This window comes from Mixophyes fleayi, chromosome 6 (genome assembly GCF_038048845.1).
Source record: "Mixophyes fleayi isolate aMixFle1 chromosome 6, aMixFle1.hap1, whole genome shotgun sequence".
Classification (NCBI taxonomy): Eukaryota; Metazoa; Chordata; class Amphibia; order Anura; family Limnodynastidae; genus Mixophyes; species Mixophyes fleayi.
In genome coordinates, this window is record NC_134407.1 from 12,523,345 (window position 1) to 12,543,472 (window position 20,128).

The 20,128-nt window shown below is 42.5% G+C and overlaps 1 protein-coding gene across 3 annotated transcripts in view; it reads right to left on the reverse strand.

Moving 5' to 3' along the window:
* Window positions 1–20,128, reverse strand: part of LRRC23 (leucine rich repeat containing 23) — a 58,914-nt gene that overhangs the window by 7,283 nt on the left and 31,503 nt on the right. Inside the window, exons 1-2 of one of the 3 annotated variants that reach the window (XM_075215818.1) lie at window positions 1,595–1,804; window positions 207–368 (exon numbers count right to left, since the gene is read on the reverse strand). In XM_075215818.1, the coding sequence (XP_075071919.1) occupies window positions 207–365 (159 nt within the window). In that variant the 5' untranslated portion in view covers window positions 366–368; window positions 1,595–1,804. Of the gene's footprint in view, window positions 1–206; window positions 369–1,594; window positions 1,807–20,128 lie in introns of those variants that run through there. The other 2 variants (XM_075215816.1, XM_075215817.1) reach the window with 2 other exon arrangements.

Below are 20,128 nucleotides of genomic sequence, written 5' to 3' on the forward strand. Positions count from 1 at the left end.
AAAATGGACCATAGTCTGTGTGTGGTAGGTGATTTAGACTGTAAGCTCCTATGGGACAGGGACTGATTATCCTCTGTACAGCGCTACATAATATGGCAGCGCTATGTAAATGAACTATAGTAATAAACCCCTAATTCTTGATTCAGCTCCTCCATATAACTAGTGATAACACTACATAATCATTCCTTCCTGCATTCAGTCGTCACCTCTTCTTTTTCAGGTTCTTCCTCCTCGTTCTCCCCCTCCTCCTCCTCCTTTTCTCCCTTTTCCTCCTCATCTCCCTCTTCGACATCTTCATTTGTATTTTCCACAGGCTCCTCCGCTTCCTGCTCCTCCTCCTGAATATCATCTTCAGTGTCCGACATCTCCTGAGAGAATAGGCAATGTGGACACATGGAATCATTGGAAGCTCAAGGGGTGGAGTATGGTACATTACAGTAACAGATAGCTATACACTGAAGGAGACGATAAGGTAGACGGGGAACACGTGAATTAGATTTATATGTGTGAGACTGAGCTATTTCATGGGATGCGCTCATTCCAGGCTGTCGAAATGGGAAGAAATAGGAATAGCTGGAGCAGACTGAGAAATGGCTCCAGGTGACAGGTACAGAGATGGAACATAGAGAAAAGGAAATGAGCAGAAGGGTAGGGAGTATGGAGTGGAAAGGGTGCTCTGTAAGAAGAGACAAGATGGAGGTGTAGCTATAGGGCAGTGGATGCAGGATGAGAGGACATGCTTATCGGAGAGAGCAGAGGTGACATGTATAATAACGAGTGAAGGGAGGAGAAGGTGGGATATTCATACAGGGGAAAGATGAAGTGATGGAATGACTTGCCTGGGGTAAGGCTGGAAAGGAGAAAGATTTGGTGCAGGGATAGGACAGAGGACTGGGTTCAGGCGGAAGAGGTGCTAAGGCGATGAGGTTAAAGGTGCGGAATTTGTTGCAGCTGAGATGGGGTCCATTGTATGGAGGGGTGGACCTGGGAGACGGGAGAAATAAAGGAGACCTCGATGCAGGGGGAGTAGTAGAGAGAATGGAAAGCAGGAGAAATTGGATGCATGGAGGAACGGTCAATTTGGTCCAGGGGTAGCAGAGTGATTGGTCTAAATGTGATTTGGTGTAATATATATATATATATATATATATATATATATATATATATATATCTCTATATATATACATATATATATATATAGGTAGATATATACACAGATAGTTAGATAGGTAAATAGATAGATAGTATCAGGGGGAGATAGGGAGCAGAATTACTGCAGTGTGTATATATATATATATATATATATATATATATATATATAAAATCAGGGGGGGTAGAGGAGATAGGGAGCAGAATTACTGAATTACTGCAGCATATATGTACAGCATCAAGGGAAGGTAGAAGAGATGGAGAGCAGCATTACTGCAGTACATTTTATATATATATATATATATATATATATATATATATATATATATATATAGTATCAGGGGAAAGTAGAGGAGACAGGGAGTAGAATTGCTGCAGTACATTATATATATATATATATATATATATATAGATATAGATATAGATATAGTATCAGCACTCTCACCTCACTCTCCGGCTATAGAGGTTACTATAGAAACAGGCAGCACCAGAGACAGACTCGATCTTGGTAACTATAGAAGCAACAGGAAGTGGTATCAGCTCCATGGCAACGTCCAGACCCCGCCCACCCTGAGCTCATCTCTAACCTATAGAGGCGGCTGTTATATACAGAGACTCTGCTGCCTGTATAATGTGTCATACACAGACTACCCCCCTGTAATGTCTCACACACAGACTACCCCTCTGTAATGTCTCACACACAGAATACCCCCCTGTAATGTCTCACACACAGAACACCCCCCTGTGATATCTCACACACACAGACTACCCCCCTGTAATGTCTCACACACAGAATACCCCTCTGTAATGTCTGACACACAGAATATCCCCTCTGTGATGTCTCACACACACAGAATATCCCCCTGTAATATCTCACACACACAGAATACCCCCTCTGTGATGTCTCTCACACACACACACACACACACAGAATACCCCTCTGTAATGTCTCACACACACAGAATACCCCCCTGTAATGTCTCACACACAGAATACCCCCCTGTAATGTCTCACACACAGAACACCCCCCTGTGATATCTCACACACACAGAATACCCCCCTGTAATGTCTCACACACAGAATACCCCTCTGTAATGTCTGACACACAGAATATCCCCTCTGTGATGTCTCACACACACAGAATATCCCCCTGTAATATCTCACACACACAGAATACCCCCTCTGTGATGTCTCTCACACACACACACACACACACAGAATACCCCTCTGTAATGTCTCACACACACAGAATACCCCCCTGTAATGTCTCACACACAGAATACCCCCTCTGTAATGTCTCACACACACAGAATACCCCCCTGTAATATCTCACACACACAGAATACCCCCTCTGTGATGTCTGACACACAGAATACCCCCTCTGTGATGTCTGACACACATAATACCCCCTTGTAATTTCTGACACACAGAATATCCCCTCTGTAATGTCTCACACACATATTACCCATACTTGCCAACTTTTTTCGTTGACTTCAGGGAGATCCTGGGGAAGGTGGGCGTGTGGGGGCGGGACATGACGAATTGCGTAATTTTCACCCTGCCCCCTAAACGATTGTCACAATTTTGGCCAATTACAGCAGGAGGCTGGGCTAAGATGGTGCGATATTTGCGTCATTACGCCCCACCCCCGTCACTTATCTATTGCGGGGGTGAGAACTGGGAGGTTGCCCTGCTCTCCCGGGTGCCCGGTAGGTCTCCCAGAAATGCAGGAGTCTCCCGGACACTGCGGGAGAGTAGGCAACTATGCGTTAAAGAAAAGCAGCTAATAAATCTCAAGACTGAAGTGTCTTTTACACTACTGTCTCCATTACTGAAGTCATGTTGTCTTACCTGTCAGTCTTTGATTAAATCTTGGTCTTCATGAAAATGGCCACCTCCATAGGCATCAATGCATGGACATAGGACACAATTTCTGAACTGTGTCATTATGCCACAGATGGCGAAGCCAACCACGTATTGTACTGGCTCAGCATCAGGGAGAATGCCAGACTCTTCAGGGAGTGTGGGAGATCACCCCTATTTCAGGGAGTCTCCCTGACATTCAGGGAGAGTTGGCAAGTATGATATTACCCCCTCTGTAATGTCTGATACAGAATGCCCCATATGTGCTTATACGTCCTGCTAATACAAGGAGAACTTGTCAATTTATGGACCCGAGATGCTCATTGCGACTGATAATAGGACTCTCTTTCCCCCATTTTTGCTCATATCCTAAGGAGGTGTGAGCATGTTTGAATAACAGATGTTTATAATTGCGAGATTGTGCTGATCTTTGAGGAACATGTTGGTGAATCTGTTTAAATGTATAAATATACGCCTATACATATGACCAAACGCTCCTTTTGCAAACTCTGCTCCCTCGTCCTCCATGACTCTGCACTGCTCCTCTGTTTCTAGCTCTGCCTCCACCTCCCCTTATCACACCTGAGGATCTGTCTGTACCTGGATTGGGTTGTGTCTCTGGAGCTGGACTGGAGACTACGTGGACAAAACTGGGTGGCCTGAAAATGTTCCTCTGCATGTAGTGAAGGGACTGGTGCCAATGATGATTACACTAGCAGAGGAGAGCAAACAGGAACCGGAATGCTGGACCAGACTGTAAACTAAATGCTGAAAGAGTATTGCTGTAACCAGATTGGAACCGGAATGCTGAAAGTGGATCACTGTAACAGGAATGCTGGAAGTGGATCACTGGAACCAGAATGCTGTAGCTGGAATGAAACCAGATTGCTGGGATCAGACTGGAGCCAGAATGCAATAATTCAAAAGAGAAAGAAGAAGAATGATCGTATGGGGCACTCATAATAGATAGAAAACATATATATTTGAATTATATTCATATGTTTTGAAATCTTGTAAAATAAATTCTTTATTAATTTAATGGATAAAACAAACATCTAGTAGCGAAATATCTAAAAATTGCAAATGAGTTACATATTGTAATGTGAGACAATTCTGTTAAAATAGACAATTCCTACTTGTCTAACCGCGTCGCTACCCTGAAATAATTAGGACTCCTTCATTAAATAAGTCATATCTTATGTCAGGTGTGTATAAATCAAACTGTTTCTGATCTCGTCCTCTTATATGATTCGTCAGATTGCACCTCGAATATAAGAGGGAATTCTGATCATCAATATCGTGTTACTGGTCTTTACTAGTAAATGCCACTAGGGGGAATAAGATCCCTATTATAACGCCTGTGTTCTGTTAGTTCGGAGAATGGGAATCTGTATACCCTTTTATAATAATGGAGATATCTCCTTTATTCAAGTCCCCGAGTAGTGGTATTATTAGATATCTTGGTCTTCTAACAGAAATGCAGTTAGAGACAGTATTATAACCACTATCACCACCTGCTAGATCATAATGGGATAAGCCGTATGAACGAGGCTAAGACTATCAGCTCATTTCCTATGTATATTATTTGCTTCCCTGCACTTCACGGCGCTATCATACCCCATTGACATTTCTGGCAAGGAATCCCACCAGCTCTATATAGATTGTAATTGTGGCTAGGCCGAGGACCTGCATTTCAGAGATGAGTATTAGCAGAGTAGCATCCGCGGCGTCCGCCGGCACGCGTTTCGCTAATAGCTTTAACCGGAGCCAGAATGCAGACTGCACCGTCAGAGCTGGATTTATAGCAAGACTGACTGACGGACTGACGGGAGCCCGGTTGGTGTCTGAAATACAACATTTTACTGGCAACATTTAAGGACTCGAGGAAGTCCTTTTATAGTTGTTGATTCCTGATTAGAGACTGCAGTCTGAGTTGCTTAGATGAACAGGTGACTATATCCAAGATGGCAGCTCCCATGAACTAGTTTTAGAGGGAATCTGAAATGGAGGCTGTTACCACCTGATTGGCTGAGAGGACTCATGTGACTGAAGCTAAGATGGCCACACCAAAATTATGATTCTGGAGGGATCTCTGGAGTGGAGACAGATTGGACAGCATCTTACAAAGAGGTCTGAAACCAGCAGAGTCTGAGGACCGCAGGGACAACTTGGAAAGACAGCGAAGAGGTAAGTGACAGACCCTGAGAGCCTGGTGTGTGACATGCCTTTCTTGTTGGAGTCCCATAACGGCCCCTTGCTCTTCTCCTTCCACACTTCCCTTGGTCTTTGGCCTCTAATACCACCCCTATGCTGACGACACCCAAATTTATTTCTCCTCCCCAGACCTATGCCCTTCTGTCCTCTTTCTCGTCACTTGGTGTTTGTCAGCCATCTTCTCTTAGATGTCTTGGTGCTTTCTTAAACTGGACATGTTGAAAACAGATATCATTGTATTTCCCCTTTCCATTGACAATACCACCTTCTTCTCTGTCCCTCAGATTCACTGGCCGAGTGTCATCCTTTATGCCTATCTCTTCTTCACCCTCCACATTCAGTCCCTCTCCCAATCCTGCCACTTCCACCCTCTTAATATCTCCAGCATCAGGCCCTTACCTTGGAAGCAACTAAAACTCTCACCCCCTCTCTAGATATCTCTCGCCTTGATTACTGTAAACTTCTACTATCTGGCCTCTCTTACACCCGTCTCTCCCCACATAAATCCGACCTCAGTGTTGCCGGCCTTCTCATTTTCCTTTCATCGTCCCACTCTGGCAGTCACTACACTGGCTCTCTGTACTCTACAAAATTCAGTCCAAACTCCTCACCCTCAGGTACAAAGCCCTCAACCACTCCTCTCTCCCTACCTATCTCCAACATCGTTTCTACCCACACTCCCTCAAACTTTGCTCTGTTAATGACCAACGCCTCCCCACTAAGTACCTCTTCCCACTCCCACCTTCAGGATTTCTCCTGTGCTGAATGCACTCCCACTAGTCTCCAAGCCTCCAAACGTGCCCTAGATATCCACCTCTTCATACAGGCTCCCCAGCCCTCCTAAAACTCTGCCACTTCCACATCCCCAACCTCTTCCCCCATTCTGCTTCTCCCTCTTTGTGTCCGCTCTTCCCCTCAAGAATTAAAGCTCTCATGAATAGGGCCCTCTCTCCTATTGTTTTCTTTAGGTAATTATGTAATATTATGGTGTTTAATTATGTAATTATGTAAATTTTGATGTTTGTTATGTAATTTTGTTGTTTTTGTATCTATGTAATTTTGTTGTATTATAAACCCTGTGGATCCGGGTGTAGTACAATATAGCGATACTGACTACCCCAACAGTAATAACGTCGTTGCAAAGCCGAAGACTCATACCCCGAAATGAAAGATACATCGACTTACCATTGCATAGATGCAGTCATTTGACGGCACAATGTGTTTGCGACTGTTGAAAATAACGTAACTTCAAAATGTGACTGTCAGATGTTAAGTTTTAAAGTGGGAATACACGGACCCGGCTTCTAACGGTAAGGTTAACCCTAACTCCTATCCCCAACCCTAACCATAAAATAATAATTACATGAGATGAATTTCTGCCAGGTCTGTGCACCAGCGCTTTAAGAGGAGTCGCTTTTTGAAGCGATGTAATTTTCAACAGTCGACAAGATATCGGGCAGTAAATGTATTAACCTCCGGTTTCTATAACTCCCGCGAGTTCGGCATTCGGCAGCACCGCTTTAAATTTAAGCGCCGAACTCGCGAGAGTTGTAGAAACCGGAGGTTAATACATTTACCCCCGGTTCGTGAAATGACTGTATCTCTGTAATGGTAAGTCGATGTATCATTCATGTCAGGGTATTAGTCTTCGGTTTTGCAACATCGTAATTACTGTCGGGGTAGTTAGTATCGGTAAGCTGACTACCATCGGTGGATCCACTGAGGCGGTTAATAAATAATAATAATACATAGGTATAACTGTTGTAGCTTTCCTGTCTTTCATTTGTATATGCTCTGATACACACAAATCCTGTAAACATGTATGTGAAATGTTGCCCTCAGTTTGGCGTGCTGTGGAACTAAACCGTCCTGCCCACATTCATGCCTCGCCAGTACTATTCCCGTACATTGCATTATGCAGTCTCAATTAAATTACAACACATAGAATAATGTATAAATCCACATATATATTTTTTATTTATTAGAAAATTGGCAACTTCCATTATATCCAACTAGATATAATGGGAGATGACAAAATATTCACGATTATTGAAAACACAAACTTCACAAAAAGTAACATTGGGACACTCATAATTTAGACTCCCCCCTAAGAACTGAAATATACAGTATGTGCACCTGATTGAAAAATAGACAAAGGACGTTCAAATATGATTTTTTTTTTCAATATGAATATGTATTACATATCTAATTAACAGTAAAATAATATTACAGTAAACTGTTAAAGATATCTCCCTCCTATAGAATACACTTGTTTCAACAGTCTGTACGTATTGATATACCAGTTTAAAGTAGCAATCTCACATGAACAAATCATCAAGTGTGTTTTCTAACATCACTGTGGCAGGCTATAGGAAGAATGTTGGTAATTACAATTTATTAATGATTTATTAATCTGCACAGTGCCATGAACCACCATGGCAACCACAGTCACATAGCCTATAAAGTAATGCGCAGAGAGGCTTTGGAACACACCTCTGAACTCTGTCTGCTCTCTGACATCCTTGTTCTCCGCCCACTGTCATCACATGACAGGCTGAGAGCAGAGAGACTGTGTCTGTTTTACTATATGTGGGATTGGTGCTTTCAAAATAAATATATTGCTTTAAGTTTTGTCAGGACTTCATTTTCTATCTCGTCATTTGAGCTGATTTCTTTTTGCCATAGATTACATTGTTAATGTTACCTACATTATGTTAAGTTTTGAAGCCAATTCACACACAGTAATTATTCTGTTACTCCACATGAGCTCATCAACCTGCACAATTATTATTATTATTATTATTATTATTATTATTATTAGTATTATAATAATTACCATTTATTTATATAGCGCATCCTAAAAGAAATGTCAGGAAGACCAACACAGACGGTGAAAGATTCAGGGAGGATAGATAAATTTGAGTGTCATCTGCACAGAGGTGATATTGAAATTTACCTGACCTTATTAATAATTGACTTGAGACCCTGTACAAATAATTTGTATCTTTTAACACAGAAGACAGAGAAACACACTGAAATAGAGATATGCAGACACTATGATGTTACTACTACAACCAAATGTATTTCAAAGATACTACCTACATTATACAGATAGGTGAAATGTACACTCCAATCTATGGAATAGATTTACTAAAGGTTCTAAGAAGGAAGAGTGGAGGTGTTGCCCATAGCAACCATTCAAATTCTAGCTATCATTGTGTAGGATATCTAGGATCTGCTATGGGCAACACCTCCACTTTTTCCTTCGTAAATCTACTCATTACAACCCTCAAGATTTTGACTGATTTTCTACTGAGTTAAATTTATGCTGTGTTAGGGGAATGGGTAAAAATATTAAACTAATATGTAAATACCGGTAACATTTTAACTATGAGTGATATATGCTAATGTGTCTTCTTCCTTGGAACGCTGTGGCCTTAGCACCCCTCCTACCCTCCTCTGGAGTTCAGCTGCCACCCTCCTGAGTTTGGAATTGCCTTTAATAAGCACAATGCTAACTATGGGTGCGTATAGAATAGAGGTCAACTGGCAGAGAGCGAGTCGCAGGTCCTTTCTAGGAAATAGATCAATTAGGATAATGACAGAAGTTATAAAGTGTATAATGAATAATATAAGAAGAGAAAACACGGTGAAGCCAGCACGTAGATGGGCGTCTATGTAGGCTTCATGCTTGTTCTTCATGGTGTCCTTCATCTGCTTCATGTGTCTTGTGAGAGATGTTATTATGAGACCAGCTGAAACTAACGTTAATAGTAATGGAACTGTGTATCCAATAAACAAAAGTAGAATTCGATATATTGCAAAGTAATTGTCCTGAACTGTAGCAGTAGAGCAGGAGATGAAACTGCAGTTACCACCGGTCGACACTTTGGTAATGTTGAACAGTGGTGATCCAACCAAGATACAAATAAGGAAGGAGATAAAGACTGAACGTCTGTAATGGCTGACGATGTACCTTTGGTAAAACTGAAATAACCAGTGTTTGGACATCACAATTCTAGAGCAGTAGAACAAGCACAGGTATCCCGCCATTGTAAGACTATAATGAGTGGAAATCATCTTCAGCGCAAAGCTAACTTGGCAGAAGACCTCCATGAGCCAGTTGAATTCACAAAACCAATTAAATCCTGACCACAGCTGGAGGGAGAGATTTGACAGGGCAATGGTACATATTAAATAATCAGAGACAGTTAGGGTGCAGTCTTGTTTCCAGTCCCAAAGGTTCACTCCGGCCATAAAGCCATTAGTGGCTATCCCTAGCAAAGAGGCAGCTACCTGGAAGGCCGAGAGAACGAATGTAATGGTTGAAGACATGGTGGAGACATAAATGAAATGATGGAGTCAGACTAGAAAGGAGACAAGAGGATGCAAAACATGGGAGCATTGGGTTACCGTTTCCACCAAGCATTCTGGGACGGAGAACGCACCATTTTTAGAAGAGGGAGGGTGAGGAGAACAGGATCAGTGTTTTTTGTTATTCTTGCTTTGCTTGTTGTCAGGAGAATTCAGAATACACTAGGCAAATCCATGGATAGCAGTTGCCTCATTATATGGGGGGGGGGGGGCAAGAACAATTGTTAACCCTTCACACACTGCAACTTCTGCATAAAACCTGCTGCTGCTCTTCTTAGTTTGCCATTACCTTTAATCATGATGAGGCTATGAATAAGGGAGTACAGCATTGGGGCTGAATGACAAATGTATGAAAGTTGGTCATCCTGGGAACCACATAAATTAGAAGCAATATAGAGAACACAAAGTACACAATGAACAAGAGCAGTAGAGATATCACTGTGTATCCAGCTTGTAGATGGGCTTCCATGCGGACTCCATAGCCCAATTTTAAGGTCAAATTCATCCTCCTCATATGGTTGATGAGTGAGCGAAGTATTAGACCAGCAGTCAGTAGGATGAAGCCAAGTGGCAATGTGTATCCAAAGTATATTATTACAGAGCGGTATATATTCATGTAAGAGATAAATGTTTGTGTCTGGTTACATGGAGCAACAGAGCTATTACATAGATGTATAACAGGAGAATTACCAGTCCATGCTAAGGGTAGACCCATCACTGTACAGAGAAGGATAACTCCAAATATAAAAACTCTGTAATAGTGCGTGATCTGCCTTTGTCCCCATTGGAAAAAGCTGAACTTAAACACCACGATCCTACTGCAGTAGAACATACACAGACTGGCAGACATCAATAGGCTGGTGGTACTGGCAATCATCTTCACGGCGGTTACAAGGTGACAGACAAAGTCTTCATCTTGAGAGATGATACATATCCATTTGGCAACAGACCAGTTCTGGAGAGCGAGGTTAGTTATGGCCATAGAACAAATACACATGTCTGATCTAGTGAGGGGGATAGAATGAATCTGATCCCAAAGGTTGACTCCCAGCACAAAACCATTAGTGGTCAATCCCAAGAGGCAGACCATAATCATGGGTGCAGCAAAACTCCATATAATGGTGGAGGACATGATGCCGACGGAATGACAGGTGGGATATTAAGGACGGATAGCGAGGGAAGGATGCAAATATGAGACGGATTGGTTTACCTCTACAGGGAATCACAGTGTGTTAACACCCTCTCCACAAGGGAGGAGGGTCTACAGAATGTCTATATCTTGTGTTTCTCAAACTTATGACATTCCTCTATAAATAGTGGATGTTGTTTATCTTTCAGTAGCTGTAGATGGTAATTAATGTGAGTTTGTCTAAATGTAAAATCCAAATGATAAGTGTGTAGACAAACACACAGACCACAGCCAGCTAATGCTTTCTACCTCTGTGATGAAACGAGGTATTAATATCACCTCAACCAGTCTGCACCTCGTTTCTCACAAACTGTGGACTATAAAAACATCTACTTTTTCTATCCCTCTGGTTCCCCATATTTGTCAATCATATTTAAACCTGTATATATTCTATTTGTAAGTCATTAAAATGTCTGGCAGCATGGTTTTCTTATCTTGCAGACTAGTCCATTGTTTCAGCCTAGGCAAAAGGATTATTGTCCACCATTCCTGTATGAATGTACATCACACCAGGGGGTCTCATGTGTTAAGATAGGGAACGGCATTGAACGTCAAATGAGCATTCACTACCCAGTGATAGCTGTAGTCAGGCTGACGTTGAGGCCTCTGTCTCTGCCCTGACAAGAAATAGACAATGGGTCCCTGGAGTATTGCCTTTGTCCTGATCTACTCTCTCTTGGTGTTGGGGAGCTGTGTGTCTGCCAAAAGCAGAGTGACAGTGACTCAGGAACGCTGCCTTGCTGGTAGCCAGGAGACGTTTGGATAGACAGCACCCACTGAGAGTGGCTAGGAAACGGGTCAAGTGTTTTTATTATCTACACACCCAAAAAAAAAAAAAAAAACAGCACTGAATAATGATATATAGGTGTGTCCTTAACTTGAAAAAAACAAATAAAGCCATGGCAGGATACTTAAAACCAGAGATGATAATATATAAAATAAAAACTAATATCTCAATAAATATAATACATAGGACTCATGAATTGGTAAATTGGTAATTAAAACCAAACATTTAGAAAACACTTAACTAAGAGCTATATAAATGGAATCACAAATGATGTATATAAATGGACTAAATTAATGAGTATGTCCGTGTAGCTCTAATAAATGTATGGTAGTTCATATAAAGATTTTGTCACAATATAATCCCTCCAAGATTTCCAGCTAGTTGGCCCATAAGTAGAAAGATGTATAACAATCAAAGTAATGCTGGTATATTAATGGTATTCCACATCCAGATCCTGATGGAACGTCACTGGCAGGGGACTTGTTGGATGGATTTGTTATATATAAAAGAGGTCATCATAACAGAGTAAACCTCATTCTATCTTTGATAAAGTCTGTGTTCAACAGACGGAATGCATCAGCATTTCCATACTGGGATTTCTGTTTTAGTTTTCTGGACAGAGTCATAAGCTGGGAGCTGCAGCATTGGAACTACTGAGACAAATAAGTGAGTTATATCATTTATTTCCTATACAAGTCTTCTGCCAGTGACATTCCATCAGGATCTGGATGTGGAATGCCATAATATACCAGCTGCAGGGGATCACAGATGGGGTGTGGTCCAGGGCTCTGCGAATACCCGCAGCACCAAACCTGCGCACTACAGTCTGGGACATAGTTGCTTGGGTAGCAGTAACCAGTAGTTGGGAGCTGCAAAGAGATTCAAGGGCAACAAGGGTACTGTCTCTTGGTAGGTTCGTTCACCCTTCGGGCAGTGCAGAATTGTGGGCCATGTTCCACAAGGGGGATCACAGACAGGTGACTGCGGCATAAAGCTAGGATTACGGTCTGCCTAGATGCGAGATTAGTGTGGCACAAGAGAGAAAGCCATTGTACCGGATGGAGTAGTGTCCACATGCCCTCTCAGATGTACTAAGTGAGGTGAGAGCAGGATAGAATCCTGATGTAAATACTGTTCAGGGCCTGGAAGGCCTTGGAGCAGAGTACGTGGTAGTGGGTCCCAGCCCCAACTTGTATGAGAGTGGGTCGGAGCCCCACTGAGGAAGTGTGACGCCTGTAGTAGGTTGGATCTGCGGCGCACCTAAAGACCAGCCTGGCAGCAGGTCCGTGCACCCAGCCAGCAGTGTGAGATTTTGGGCCAAGGCCATGAGATTTGAGTGCAAGTGGTGGTTCTCAGCTCCACAGATTATGCAGTGTTGGGTCGTAACCCCACAGCAAGTACAGTGCAGTGGTGCACGCAGGGGGGGTTTCTGAGTCTCTAGAAACCCCCCCTGCGATAACTAAGTGGCCACTGTCCTATACAGCAGCCGCGGCGCTGTCAAAGAAGCGTCCGCGGCGGTGCTGTATTGTATACAGCACTGCCGCAGATGCTTCTTAGACAGCTCTCTCTCGTGTTTTTTTTTTTGTTTTTTTTCGGTCGGCGGGGAGAAATTCCCCCCCGACAATCCTCCGTGCGCCCCTGCAGTGGGTCCCAGCCCTACAGAGTATGCTGCAGTGAGTCATAGCCCAACTGCAAGTAGACTGAGTCCCAGCCCCAAAGCAGTTAGAGTGGGTATCAGCGACACCATAAAGATGGCCCTGAAGAAGGGACAGAAGTGTTATAGGTCCTCCTGAAGATGGTTGCCCTAGATGAAGGGGCTCCAGTAAGATTCCAGTATGTGGTGCTTTCACCTTCACCAATGGTAACGAGGGCCCTTATCCCTGGGAACACTTCTTCGATGTCTGGGCATAGAGAGAAGGAGCCAAAATCCAGGAGCAGATGAGAGCTCTCATGGATGCCATCTTGCAGTGCACAGAGGATTCTATAAACCTCGGCTTGACTGAAGAACTTGAGTGGAAGATACTTGTTAAATGAGTTATGGTATACCCACTGTATGAAGAGATCCAAGCTTCAGTCAGTGTACAATGGGAAAGCCAGCTGAAACAGTGCTGAAACCTAGTCCTCATATCCAGCAGTCCAGCCAGGCTACCAAGGGGCCTGTTGCTTGCACAGAAAGAACGTATGAGTAGCAAGAGTCCTGCTCATCAACCTCAATAGATCCTTTGGAAGGGATGGACCGAATGGCACTAGTAGGTGAATGTCAACTGCGTGGTGTTCCTTATTGTTGTTAGGAATGTTATGATTGTAGGGAAATCATCCAGGACCTCAAACGTGATCAAGTAAACTCAGTCAAGGCTTTCGGCGACTCCTGAAGGTAGATTCTTACACGGGATGAGTCTTCTGGAGGAGCTGGAATGCTTAGATGAGTGTTTTGAATAGGCACAAGAAGAGGCATCAGATTGTGAACAGCTCAATAGCCCGACCTGGCAAGACCAGTGCCAATGGGTGGATGCCGAAAGGCACTGCCTGCATCAGCTTCTTTCACTAGCCAAAGAAGCTATCATCCAGCCATTGGAGGTCATCCCCAGGGAAAAGATGCTCCATCCACCTGCTGATGTTATGAGGCCAGTGAGACACCTTGCCCTCCAGCCAAACTGGCTGTGGAAGAACCTTGTGAAAGTGGATGCTGGGAAGGACGCAGCTAAAGAGAAGATTCTGCAACCAGCTAAACTACTAGCTATGTTGGGAAATGCCAACCTCAACCAGGTGGATTCTAGGAAGCACCGCACCCCTTCTCTCCTCCCTGGTGGAAGGTCACAGTGAAAATCTCAGTGACCAGTCTGAACTGTGTTACAACTGGCCATTTGCAGGCTTGGAGGATAAGGACTTGGAAAGTGAATACCAACCATTCGCTGCTCTGTATCTTACAATGGGGGAGGCAGACATCAAACAGGTTTATGCCAGGAGACACCGCTTGCACCATCTTCATGCCTCAGCTAGGGAGGAAGCCAGACCACCATTAGGAAATGTTGACACAGAGGAGACAAGCCCCGAGGAGGGCAATCCAATTGTTCCAGAAGAGGAGTTGATGCCTCCCCTGCCAACACAGCCACCAGTTACAGACTAAGTTGTAAGTACTTCCCAGACTGATCTACAGATCCACAACACTAACAAGATGGTGGAGTTCACAGAGGGCACAGCCAACCCCATTATCTTCAAGATAATTGATGGAGCTTCACGATCAGAATCACTTGGCATGCTGGAAACCCAACATTTGCATGCCTCTGAACAGCTTTTACTTGTAGAAGGAGGAAGCAAAAGTTACCCACTATGCTGATGCACCACAGGTGATGGAAGTGGGGTACACAGTAGAAATGTGTGCAGGGTTGGAGAGTGTTATCCTTCGGAACAAAAGATTGGTCCAAGAAACCCCAGCATGACCCACAGTCACCCCAGAGCAATGTGATAGTTTTACAGCTGAGCAGAATTTTATTGGATGTTTGGAGACGGGGAAATTGAGTTTCAAGAAACAAGAACCAGAAAATAAGTCCTAGTTCTTGACTGGATTATTCATGGATGGTCACTCAGTGGATGCATTGGGTGATGGGACTTCAGCAGATCCACTGCATTCTCCTGGAATTACCAGTTTACCTGCTTATGGGCCCTTCACTGCATTTTGTTTGGGGGTGGGAAGGGCCATTGGAGGATGCTGTTCGGTGACCTTGTTTCCCCATATAGATTTGCTGGGGGTTGTGAGTTCCCTGGACATAGACCAGTGGAGAAAGGAATGGGGCTATTGGAGTTTGCCCCAGTGCTGCTCAGGGATTGCACTGGCTGAAACTTGTCTAGTGCCACTGGACATATTGACATGTACTGTTTCCCTTGCCGCTTGTCTAATCAAGCAGCCCCTTCCACCATGGGATTTGCTTGGCCCAACTCCCTGGGTCACCGGTGGGGAACACAGAAACTCTAGACTGTGGCCTACTATCCCCCTGTACCCAGGTGACAACCCAGCGGGTCAGTTCAATGGATTAGGGGCAAGCCACAGCCACCCAGGGCTAAAAAAGTGGGGGAGGAATGTGAAGAAACGAGATATTAATATAGCCTCAACCAGTCTACACCTCCTTTCTCACAAATTATGGACTATACAAACATATACTTTTTCTAGCCCTCTGGTTCCCCATATTTGTCAATCATATTTAAACCTGTATATATTCTATCTGTAAGTAGTTAAAATGTCTGGCAGCATGGTTTTCTTATCTTGCAGTCTAGTCCATTGTTTCAGCCTAGGCAAAAGGATTATTGTCCACCATTCCTGTATGAATGTACCACACACCAGGGGGTCTCATGTGTTAATATAGGGAAAAGGTCCAAAGATAGAGCTCTATATTTAATTACAGAAGAATACATTGTGTATTTAAATGTAATGTGTCTGGATTGTGATCTCTCCTGTTTAAACAAATTCTGCTGTGAACAATACCTGTCCCTAGTTGTATCAAGAGCAAATCATCTGCTATCTGTAAAAAGGTAAACACAGAAAAAGACCAATTAGGGAGGTCCTGAAATTCTTGTAACGGTCATTTCTGCCTTTAAAAACAAGATCCCATGAACAGCAAATGGGCATTCACTACCGAGGGATAGCTGAAGTCAGGCTGGCATTGAGGTCTCGGTCCCTGCCCTGACAGGAAATGGACAATGGGTCTTTGGAGTACTGCCTTTGTCCTGATCTATTCTCTCTAGGTCTTAGGGAGCTGTGTGTCTGTCAAAAGCAGAGTGACAGTGACTCAGGACCGCTGCCTTGCTGATAGCCAGGAGAAGTGTGGATAGACGGCACCCCCTGAGAGTGGCTAGAAAACTGGTGAGATGTTTTCATTATACCCTGTGTGTTGTCTGTGCCAGACTGTAGTGTTATTTGTTGCAAGGTATTATTTAAATATGAATATTGCTGTTTGGTGCTACCATTTTGTTAAATAAACCTGTTTATTATATTTCGGATATTTGCCTGGGTGATTTTGAACCTTGGATAGGTACCAGGTAGGCCAGCTGTGCTGCACAGAGGGTTACATTAAACCCGGTATCATCACAACCTCCCAGAAGATATGGTGGTGAGGGCAGTATGAATGCACATGGCATAATGACCAGTCATTGTTCTTTGTGTCAATACAGGAAATGACAATTTTATAGGTATGTGATGATATAAACATGGAAAACTTAGTGCTTACCTATCATCTAGTCTATTGTCATTTATATTAGACTCAGCATGTGATCGTACAACATCTGTCCTACACCTATTTATTACACCAAGGATGGGAGAGGAATGTTCAGCAGCTAAACTAAAATGTATCAGGACCAGACTGAGGACCAGATAGATTGTTAAAAGATTTGCTCATCATATGAGGGAGGACAGGGCCCAGTCACGTGGATCATAAGTGTTTCAGTGCTTCATAATGTTCCAACAAGTGTGGTATATAACTATAAAGATTTTGTTTTTCTCAATTATAAAATCCATAGTATCATTTGGGTCAATATTGCATCTCTGATTTAAATATTTAGACATATAGGAATTATATGTAACAACCGTTGGATAAAACAAGTGAATATTTAAAACGTTAAAGTTTATTAACTAAACCAGACGCCCTCCTCACTGGAATCTACCTTACCAAATAGCATCACTCATAATCATAGTTCTATTATTTTATACCAGATATAAGCAACAGTGCATGCTGGGACTTGTAGTACCACAGAAGTGACAGAGACATAAGTTGCTTATGTTTATATTACATCGTAATTGCCGTAATTGTGTTGTAGCACACAAGGAAGAAACACGGAACTACAACCAGATATAATGGGTGCACAAAATCCCAATTATTGAAAACACAGGAAAAAAAATCAGGATAGGTTAATTGGCTGCTAACAAATTGACCCTAGTCTGTTTCTGTGTGTGTGTGTGTGTGTGTTAGAGAATTTAGACTGTATGTCCAACAGGCTTACAGGGGCAGGGACTGAAGTGAGTGAGTTCTCTGTACAGCGCTGCGGAATTAGTGTTGCTATATAAATAAATGAAGATGATGATGATTTACTAGTCTGCACAGTGCCATGGACTACCACGGCAACCACAGTCACATAGCCCATGATGAAGTGAGCAGAGAGGCTTTGGAGCACCCCTCTGAACTCTGACTGCACTGTGACATCCTCCCTTCCTGCTCTCCCCTCTGCCATCACATGACAGGCTGAGAGCAGTGAGCCTGTGTTTGTTTAACTGGCAGCCATATTTTATAACCTCCAGAGAGATTTTGAAAAGATGATAATAATGTGTAGAAGGACAGCTGAAAACATGAAACATCAGATACATGCATAAAACGTACTTAACTTACTCAATTTAGGGAAAAAGATATATTTTATGTGGGTTTGGTATTTTCAAAATAAATATATTGCTTTACGTTTTGTCGGGATTGCATTTTCTTTTCTTTTTTTAAAAAAAACATTTTTATTGGATTTTGCAAGAATAAAGAAAACAGATATTGAAAACGATGGTGATACAGAAATAAAAAAGGGGGGGAAGGTACAGTATATGGGGACAAGATGTAAACAAGAGCATATATAATCAGAACAATAAGTAAATAGTAATAGAGTAATTCAGCTGAGTAGGAAATATGTTAACAAAGTAAGACATCTTACATCAAAAGGGAAGGGGGGGGAAGTAGAGTAAAGAGAAAGAGGAAGGAAGGGGAGAAGTCACTGTTTGAAGAAAGAAAAGAAGGACAAGAGGAAGAGGGGACATCAGACCAATAGAGGAGAAGAGATCCCAAGGTACTCAGTCCAAGGACTCCAAACACATGAAAATGTATTGGGGGTGTAATGAAGGATGCTTGAGATAAATTCCATATGATAAACTTCTTATATGCGGCTAATAATGGATAGAATTGAAGGAGGTTCCGGGTTCTTCTAAGAAAAATCAATTTGACATCTCGTGGCACAAAGAACATACGTGATAAGCTTCTGGGTATGTTTAGGGACATCAGGAATATGACGGAGTAACAAAGTATAGGAGACGGAATTGGGGACGGCGACTTGGGTGATAGTGGTAAGCAAACGATGATTAGCTTTCCAGAGAGGAATCAATTTTGGGCAATGCCACCAAATGTGAGACAGAGTAACAATGTGACCACAGAGCCGCCAGCAAAGTGGAGAACAGGTCGGAAATATAACATGGAGACGGTGCGAGATCAGGTACCAACGATAGAAGATTTTCCGAGCATTCTCACTAAATTTGACACAAATTGAAGATTAGTCGGATGTTATCCCACTCCTGGAGGACAGCATTTTCTAATCCGTCATTTGAGCTCTTTTATTTACCATGGATTACTCAGTTGACCTTACCTACATTACTGTTTAGTTTTGAAGCCAATTCACACACAGTAATTCCTCCGTTACTCATCAACCTGCACAATTATAATTATTATTGTTGTTATAAATTAACATTTTTTTATATAGGACATCCTAAATAAAATGTCAGAAAGACATACAGAAACTCGGGTCAACCCAGACGGTGAAAGATTCTGAGAGGATACATAAATTCGGGTGTCATCTGCATAGAGAGAATTTAAAGGACCTTATTAGCTTTCGAAGACAGACATCATAGATAGAGAAGAGCACAGGACCAAGGTCTGAGCCTTGTAGTACAAATAGTAATAGAAGAAGCAGAGAGGAAGTACAACCAGAGAAACTAACAAGTTGTGCAGTTGTTCCGTCATTGACTTGAGACCCACTGCAGAAAATATGTATCTTTTAACACAGAAGACAGAATAAAACACTGAAATAGAAATATGCAGACACTATCATGTTACTACTACAACCACATTTATTTCAAAGATCCTACCTACATTATACTGATAGGTACAATCTACACAACATACTATGGAATATATTTACTAAAGGTTCTAAGAAGGAAGAGTGGAGGTGTTGCCCATAGCAACCAATCAGATTCTAGCTATCATTGTACTAGGTAGCTAGGATCTGATTGGTTGCTATAGGCAACACCTCCACTTTCCTTGTTTGCTATGGACAATACGTCCACTTTTGTTTTTTTAGAAGCTTTAGAAAAATCTACTCCTTACAACCCTCAGGATTTTGACTGATTTTCTAATGTTAAACTAATATGTTAATACCGGTAACCTTTTAACTCTGAGTAATATATGCTAATGTTTCTTCTTTCTTGGAACGCTGTGGCCTTAGCACCACTCCTACCCTCCTCTGGAGTTCAGCTGCCACCCTCCTGAGTTTGGAATTGCCTTTAATAAGCACAATGCTAACTATGGGTGCGTATAGAATAGAGGTCAACTGGCAGAGAGCGAGTCGCAGGTCCTTTGTAGGAAACAGATCAATTAGGATAATGACGGAGGTTATAAAGTGTATAATGAATAATATAAGAAGAGAAAACACGGTGAAGCCAGCACGTAGATGGACGTCTATGTAGGATTCATGCTTGTTATTCATGGTGTGCTTCATCTGCTTCATGTGTCTTGTGAGAGACGTTATTTTAAGACCAGCTG